Genomic DNA, 8,469 nt, shown 5'->3' with positions numbered 1-8,469 from the left:
ATGATGTTTTGGCTTCAACTGTTTTGTGCAGGAGATTTCACAGGCTCACCACTCTCTGCGTGAGGAAATTCTCATCTCAATCTTAAATGGGCTTCTCCATAACCACAGTTGGGTGTGTGGTGTTGGAAAAGCACAGCAGGTCAGGCAGCATCCGAAGAGCAGGAAAATTGACATTTCAATCCAGAACCCTTCATTGAGCTCCGACCCGAAACATCGATTTTCTTGGTCATCGGATGCTGCCTGACCTGCTGTGCTTTTCCAGCAACACACTCTCAACTCTGATCTCCAGCATCTGCAGACCTCACTGTCTCCTACTCCCTAACCATTAACTGTGACCCCTGGTTCTGACCATATCAAACACCACCCCCCTCAACTCCAATCAGGAACATCCTTTCTTTATCTATTTTGTCTAGTTCTGTTAGCATTTTAAAAGTTTCTAAGAGATCCCCAATCACTCTTCTAAACTCCAGTTAGTATAGTCCAAATCAATCCTGTCTCTATTCATCAGATTGGTTCAATTGTTTCTGTAAAATTCCATTAAGTCTTTTGTATGCAATGGATTAATGCCAGCAAAAAAAAAGCTATCAGTGCATACAAGTCAGTTTTCTGCACTTCTAAACTTAGTTATTGAGCTTAATAATAGTTCAGAGATAGGAAATCATTTATGGAAGTACAGTTTGTGGCTTTATTTCAATGACTGACCAATAAAGATACAGGTCTTTGTATCAATCACCTATTGTGCATAGTTTCCAACGACTATGGAAATAAACCAAACATTATAAATAAATTACAATTAACAAAGGAAACTACTATGTATAAAATCTGTAATTTAATAGCAATTAGAATGAGAACAAGCTTACATCTAAAAATGAACATTTGTAAATATAGGTCTGTGATAGTACAATATATTTGCTGCAGCAATCATGAACAAAAGTAATCTATCTGCCTTAGGGTAACTGATTAGCCTACAAAAATGGTAATGAGTGTATAGGAGATTCATGATGCCAGCATCTACTACAGCCTTTGGCATTGGCTTCTAAGAAAACCATCATTTAACTTTATAATAACTGTACAGATTCATGTTGAGCATAAAGTAATATTTTAAAGTTACAAACATATAATTTTGCATCATTAACATAGAAATTCAACAATGTATGAAATCTTCCAATGTTCTCTCAGTCCTTCAACGCATCTCAGCAATCTCAGTCCTTCAACGCATCTCAGCAATCACAGTAAAAGAGGTTGCATATGGCATTGTGTAATTTTGTGCAAATTCTTGAACGCCAAGTACAAAGTAATTCCATCCAGCACGCAGGACTTTTAAAATGTTCTAAAGAGTAAAAATTAGCATTATTAGATAATTGAATATTTGAATTACCAAAAAACGAGCATCCAGAGTACAAATTATGTCAGTGTTCTATTCTTCGGTAAAGTATTAAGATATTTGAACGGCTCTGTCATGCTCCAGTACATTGCACCACTAACTGATGAATATGATTTGGAATCATAGAATCACTAGAGTGCATAAAGAAGCCATTCAGCCCATCAAATTTGCACCTACCCTCCACACAGCATCCCACCCAGATCAACACCCCCAATCTATGTGCAATTTACATGTGCAGTTTTACAATGCCAATTGTAATACACAGTAGATAATTGACAGCTGGTTAGCCACTTCCTTATTGGCAGTGAAGGAGGAATAACATTGGAACTATTAGCATTAAATTTGTTAAATCTTTACACTTGCTCCTTACATAAAGCAGCAGCTTGGATGTTCTCTTTACTAGAAAGCAAGGGAACAAATAAAACATGACTGTAATCTTAGCTTTACTGATATTGAAAAGCCTACTTGTCATTACAGCAATGTCATAAAATCTGTAGAGGGACATAAATGGCAAGCAGGTAGTCCACAAATGAACTTCAAACTTCACTGTAATTTTCACTGTTGTTTTAAAAGAAAATGATCAAATGTACGGGGCAAATCCCAACATGACCTGCAATATCTTTTGTTGTTTTTGCAAACTGCTGGTGAAAGATTAGTACATGTTTGTAAATGCGGATATACCAACTAGGAGTTAAATATCTGGTGCTAAAGATACTAGTCATTACACTGCTCAGACAAAATAAAACTATTTCTGTATAGGTATATAATAGAGTATACCACTAAACAGCTGTCTGAGTTAAATGTTTCTCTGTTGTATATGTGTTCCCTTTTTGTACATTCTTTCACCTGTAAAGCCAAAAATTCTAACTGAATGTAAGCATATTTTAACTTAAGGGAAAGCATACCTCCTAAAACCATCAATGAAAATGATGACAGTCAAAGTTCAGAAATGTTATACTTTTCCACTCATTGTCAGCCTCAAGCACATTCACTTTGGTAGGTTGTAGTTCCATTTAAAAAGCATGTGCCCATTTATTTTTCCCCACAAGTATGTTTTTACTTTAACCTAAAACAAGCACATGTTTGTGTACTGCAGGGGAGTGGTATCTTTACAGTTCAGCAACTTTTATGACTTTTCCAAATAAAATTATAAATTTTGAGTCAAATTATGGAGAATTTTGAAATGATCATTCAGAAACTGTGTAGAAATGACCATCCATCACTTCCTCTGGCAGCTCAGTCGACACATTAACTACAGCTGTAAAAAGGTTGCCTCTCATGTCCTTTTTAAATCTTTCTCCTCACACCTTAAATATATGCCTCCAATTTTGAACTCCCTTACCCCAGGGAAAAGACCCCTTGTCATTCACCTTATCTTTGCCCCTCATGATTTTTTAAACTTCAGAAGGTCCTCCCTCAACTTCTAGTGAAAAAGGTCCCTGCTTTCCAGTCCATTTTTATATTTTAAACCTCCACTCCCGGCAACTTCCTATGAAAAGCCTAGCTGCCTTTGTGCTCATTCACACTTGAGTCCAATTAATAACAATACAAAGGGACTCACATTACCATTGATATTATATCCATGGGAATGAGATGAGGGAGCACCCACAGCAATCAGGAAGCCCAGTAACATTAACTGTATAGGCTGGTGTCAAGCACAATGGCTGGAGAGATGGGAGGGGTAGGGCTATCCCTTCCAAGGTAGGGTGAAAGAGAGGGATTCCTTGAAGGGTAGGGTCACCAGAGGTCCCCTCCATGATCATTGTCCTCTTTTACCCTCCCCTCATGGCTCACTCTAATCTCCCATCACTGGACCATTTTAACTTTCCAAACATAGACTGAGACTGTCATGGTGTTAAGGGTTTCGGTGGAGAGGAATTTGTTAAATGTGTACAAGAAAAGTTTCTGATTCAGTATGTGGATGTACCTCCTAGGGAAGGTGCAAAACTTGACCTACTCTTGGGAAATAAGGGAGGGCAGGTGACTGAGGTGTCAGTGGGGGAGCACTTTGGGGCCACGACCATAATTCTATTAGTTTTAAAATAGTGATGGAAAAGGATAGACCAGATCTAAAAGTTGAAGTTCTAAATTTGAGAAAGGCCAATTTTGACGGTATTAGGCAAGAACTTTCAAAAGCAGATTGGGGACTGATGTTCGCAGGTAAAGGGACGGCTGGAAAATGGGAAGCCTTCAGAAATTAGATAACGAGAATCCAGAGAAAGTATATTGCTGTTGGGTGAAAGGAAAGGCTGGTAGGTATAGGGAATGCTGGATGACAAAAGAAATTGAGGGTTTGGTTCAGAAAAAGGAAGCATATATAAGGTATAGACAGGATAGATCGAGTGAATCCTTAGAAGGGTATAAAGGCAGTAAGTATACATAAGGGGGAAATCAGGAGGGCAAAAAGGGGACATGAGATAGCTTTGGCAAATAGAATTAAGGAGAATCCAAAGGGTTTTTACAAATACATTAAGGACAAAAGGTTAACAGGGAGAGAATAGGGCCCCTTAAAGATCAGCAAGGCGACCTTTGTGTGGAGCCACAGAAAATGAGGGAGATATTAAACGAGTATTTTGCATCATTATTTACTGTGGAAAAGGATATGAAACATATAGAATGTAGGGAAATAGATGGTGACATCTTGCAAAATGTCCATATTACAGAGGAGGAAGTGCTGGATGTCTTGAAACGCATAAAGGTGGATAAATCCCCAGGACATGATCAGGTGTACCCGAGAACTCTGTGGGAAGCTAAATAAGTGATTGCTGGGCCTCCTGCTGAAATATTTGTATCATCAATAGTCATAGGTGAGGTGCCGGAAGACTGGAGGTTGGCTAATGTGGTGTCACTATTTTAAAAAGGTGGTAAGGAAAAGCCAGGGAACTAGAGATCAGTGAGCTTTTCGTCAGTGGTGGGTAAGTTGTTGGAGGGAATCCTCAGGGACTAGATGTACATGTATTTGGAAAGGCAAGGACTGATTAGGGATAGTCAACATGGCTTTGTGAGTGGGAAATCATGTCTTACAAACTTGATTGAGTTTTTTGAAGAAGTATCAAAGAGGATTGATGATGGCAGAGTAGCAGATGTGATCTATATGGATTTCAGTAAGGTGTTCGACAAGGTTCCCCATGGGAGACTGGTTAGCAAGGTTAGATCTCATGGAATACAGGGAGAACTAGCCATTTGGATACAGGACTGGCTCAAAGGTAGAAGACAGAGGGTGGTGGTGGAGGGTTGTTTTTCAGACTGTAGGCCTGTGACCAGTGGAGTACCACAAGGATCGGTGCTGGACTCTCTACGTTTTGTCATTTATGTAAATGACTTGGATGCGAGCATAAAAGATACAGTTAGTAAGTTTGCAGATGACACCAAAATTGGAGGTGTAGTGGACAGCAAAGAAGGTTACCTCAGATTACAACAGGATCTTGACCAGAGGGGGCCAAAGGGGTGAGAAGTAGCAGATGGAGTTTAATTCAGATAAATGCGAGGTGCTGCATTTTGGGAAAGCAAATCTTACACTTAATGGTAAGGTCCTAGGGAGTGTTGCTAAACAAAGAGACCTTGGAGTGCAGGTTCATAGCTCCTTGACAGTGAAGTCGCAGGTAGATAGGATAGTGAAGAAGGCGTTTGGTAAGCTTTTTTCTATTGGTCAGAGTATTGAGTACAGGAGTTGGGAGGTCATGTGTGGCTCTATAGGGCATTGGTTAGGCCAGTGTTGGAATATTACGTGCAGTTCTGGTCTCCTTCCTATTGGAAAGATGTTGTGAAACTTGAAAGTGTTCAGAAAAGATTTACAAGGATGTTGCCAGTGTTGGAGGATTTGAGCTATAGGGAGAGGCTGAACAGGCTGGGGCTGTTTTCCCTGGAGTGTCGGAGGCTGGGGGGTGACCTCATCGAGGTTTACAAAATTATGAGGGGCATGGATGGGGTCAGGGAACCTAGAGCTAGTGGACATAGGTTTAGAGTGAGAGGGGAAACATATAAAAGAGACCTACGGGGCAACTTTTTCACACAGAAGGTGGTACGTATGTGGAATGAGCTGCCAGAGGAAGTGGTGGAGGCTGGTACAATTGCAACATTTAAAAGGCATTTGGATGGGTATATGAATAGGAAGGGTTTGGAGGGATACGGGCCGTGTGCTGGCAGGTGGGACTAGATTGGGTTGGGATATCTGGTCAATATGGACAGGTTGGACCGAAAGGTCTGTTTCTATGCTGTACATCTCTATGACTCTATGACCCTTCAGACTGGCCCTGCACTGTGCTGTCAGTTCAGGCTCTTCAGTGTAATGGGACTGTCAATAGTGCCATCGTGGCACTGCTATTCAGAAGTGTCCAGGATTTTGACCCAATGACAGTTTGGGAATGGTAATATAGTTCCAAGTCAGGATGGTGTGGTTTTAATGAAATCTTGCAGGGGGTGCTGTTCTTGTCTATCTAATGCCCTTGGCTCCTTCCAACTTGTAGAAGGTGTTGCCAATGGACTCTTGATACATTACAACAATACAATCTGTAAATGGTAAACTACCAATCTGTCAGTGATGAAGTCAGCTGCTTTGTCTTGGATAATCTTAAGCTTGTCAGAGCTGTACTGATCCAGGCAACTGGACAGTATTCTATCGCACCCATGACTTGTGCCTTGTAGATTGTGCATACAGTTTTGAGAGTAGAACGCCCAGTGTCTGACCTACTCTTGAAGCCATAGTATTTACATGGGTGGTTCCTTCAATTTCTAATTAATGCTAACCCCAGGATGTTGATAACTGGGGACCCAGCGATAATAATACCATTAATTGTGAGGAGCAGATGGTTAGATTCTCTTTTGCTGGAGATGGTCATTGCCTGACACTGGCGTATTGAGAATATCAATTTCGTAGAAGATCAATAACCTCAAAAGAAGTAGTTAAAACACGTGAAATAGGTCATCTGTACATTCCCCCAGGAGGTAAGTCAGTTAACTGGCAAAGTAAGGCAAGCAGCTGAGAGGTTTTGCAGAATTTTAGGACCACAATTCTCAACATAGCAAATAATCTAAGTTTTTTCACAGTCCTCATGTATTCAAATTATCTACAAAAATCAGGATGACGCATCAAATCAAAAGGGAATGATGATACAAGCCATAACTCAAAGTACAAAAACGTTGAGGTTCATGATATTAATTGAGCTGATTTAAAGGAGACATTTCCTGAGATGTTTAAGTCCCTAAACTTATTAACCAAAATAGGGGAAAGAATACATCCCAGAACATTAAAAATATAATTTGCTTTTGTGTCATTTATCTTTAGAGACATCTATACAATTCAAATGAAATAAATTCTTGACACTATTTGGCCAGAAATTCAGATTATGCAGAGAATTTAGAGCCTGCAGAAGCTCATAAATCTGGCCATTTTGTGAGTCATGACCAGTCCCTTCAGAAGGAGGGCAACATGTGTCTGTTGGTAACATCATGCTGAGGAGACAAAAATAACAAATGATTTGTGAAATACAGAGTTGGAATTGTTGACAAGGGGATTGGTATCCAGGTTCTACGAGTGTGGCAGAGGGGAAAGAAGCAGAATTGCATGAAACGCAACACAGTCCAGAGCACTGTCAGCCACAGTGCTGTAGAAGCTGGTGGTCTCAAGGGAGGACAAAACTGAAAACTGGTATAAAAGGTTGCGTCTTCCGAGTAGTTGCGCAGGAGCCGCAGAATCATTACAGAAGGCAGCCAATCAGCCCATTGCCCATGCTAGCTCTCTAAGGAGATATTCAATAATGTCATTCCTCCACATCTTTCTTCCAACTTTGCATATTTCACAGGGAGAATGGGTAGGAAGTAGGCAACGAAGTCGTTTAGTCAAGGTCACTTTGGAAATTAGGGGTACTTACGGTTATATTGATCTGGGAAATTGCGTTTGAGTTCTAGGCGTAATACTTCAGGAACGATATTCTGGTCTGAGCTGAGATACTGGGAGGGACAGCGAGATATGGCGCAGATTTGCCAAAATCCGCGAGGTCAAACTTCATAAAATTGGATCATTTTTCTTTGAGTTTATTAGTTTGAGGAGTGGCTGCCTTGGAGTACGCAATATCTTGCTACAAAAAAAGTTACCTTTGCTTTATAACATTGATGTGTATGAGATGTGTGCAGAGGTCAGTGCAGAAACACTTGCCCAGACACCTTCTACCATCCGGCAATTAACAATCTTACGAATTTAGTATTATTTTGAACGTCTATTTTTCTTACCTTCTTGCACTTTTTAAGCTTTTGCTTCCTTTTGAATTTTTTGGCCGTTTTGCTCTCCTCATTCGGATTCTCTCCCAAAGACTCGATCAAAGGCTCATATCTGTCTGGAATTAAAGCAATGTGAACTTTTTTAGAACCTGATGTCTTCTTAACATATTCTGGTTTCTCGGTGCTTTCGCATTGAAGTCCATCTGCGGACTCCTGGATCTCTTGGACAGTCGGGAGAATAGCGACTTTTTTCAATTTAGCTTTGAAATGCCTTATGTTTTCCAACGTCAACTGTTGGTCAGTTGAAAGCAAGTTTTCTTGGTCAGTTCCAATTGCATGACATTTTCCCCTTCTACCCTGAAAACTGGCAAAACCACTGAATGGCAACTGCCTTTTTACCAGGGATTTTAAGTTTTCCGCAGTCATTGTGGTGATTCCATGGAAGTAGAATTTTTGCACTATCCTATCCTGATAAACAATGTAACCTGCCCTTTGGCGCTGCTGTAATCTCAACCTTGGCCGCTTTATCTTATTTATATGCATCAGGCTAAACCAATCGATTGAAGTTGTGTTTTCTTTGTACAGGACTCGCTGAATGTTTCGGCACTTTCCGGGAACAGGGAGACTACATTGTTTAATAATATTGCTGCTAACTCCCTAGAACAATTTGCAGGGAAGTTTTTTTTTGTGTTTGAAAATATACAAACATCCCAGTGCACTTCACAGAAATTTAAGGAGACAGGACATGCTGCCAAAGAGGGGGAGATGTAAAGTTGACTCGAAGAGGAAAGTTTTAAGGGGGGAATGAAGTGACAGAGGAGTTTGGAGAAGTTATTGCAGACCGTGGAAAGTACTGTAGGTGATAACAC

The 8,469-nt window shown here is 40.4% G+C and overlaps 1 protein-coding gene across 1 annotated transcript; it reads right to left on the bottom strand.

Annotated features, from left to right (window-relative positions):
- Positions 1 to 807: 807 nt before the first annotated feature.
- LOC122552855 (uncharacterized) lies at positions 808 to 8,147 on the bottom strand. The gene is made up of 2 exons (XM_043695897.2): positions 7,613 to 8,147; positions 808 to 1,330 (listed from the first exon to the last, which is right to left on the bottom strand). The coding sequence occupies exons 1-2, from the start codon at positions 8,141 to 8,143 to the stop codon at positions 1,211 to 1,213; spliced, it is 651 nt and encodes a 216-aa protein (XP_043551832.2). The 5' UTR covers positions 8,144 to 8,147; the 3' UTR covers positions 808 to 1,210.
- Positions 8,148 to 8,469: the final 322 nt, after the last annotated feature.

The sequence above is a fragment of the Chiloscyllium plagiosum genome, unplaced genomic scaffold (assembly GCF_037043375.1).
Source record: "Chiloscyllium plagiosum isolate Xiang-an unplaced genomic scaffold, Cpla_swu_hap1 HiC_scaffold_10, whole genome shotgun sequence".
NCBI classification, from domain to species: domain Eukaryota; kingdom Metazoa; phylum Chordata; class Chondrichthyes; order Orectolobiformes; family Hemiscylliidae; genus Chiloscyllium; species Chiloscyllium plagiosum.
The sequence above is the reverse complement of the archived record's forward strand: the minus strand, read 5'-3'. Positions and strand labels throughout refer to the sequence as shown.

Bases quoted from the DNA above. Each gene is read 5' to 3' on its own strand.
- LOC122552855 (XM_043695897.2), bottom strand. From the start codon at position 8,143: ATGCATATAAATAAGATAAAGCGGCCAAGGTTGAGATTACAGCAGCGC. The intron at 1,331-7,612 runs GTAAGAAAAATA...TTTACTCTTTAG, and splicing joins AGCTTAAAAAGTGCAAGAAG to AACATTTTAAAAGTCCTGCG.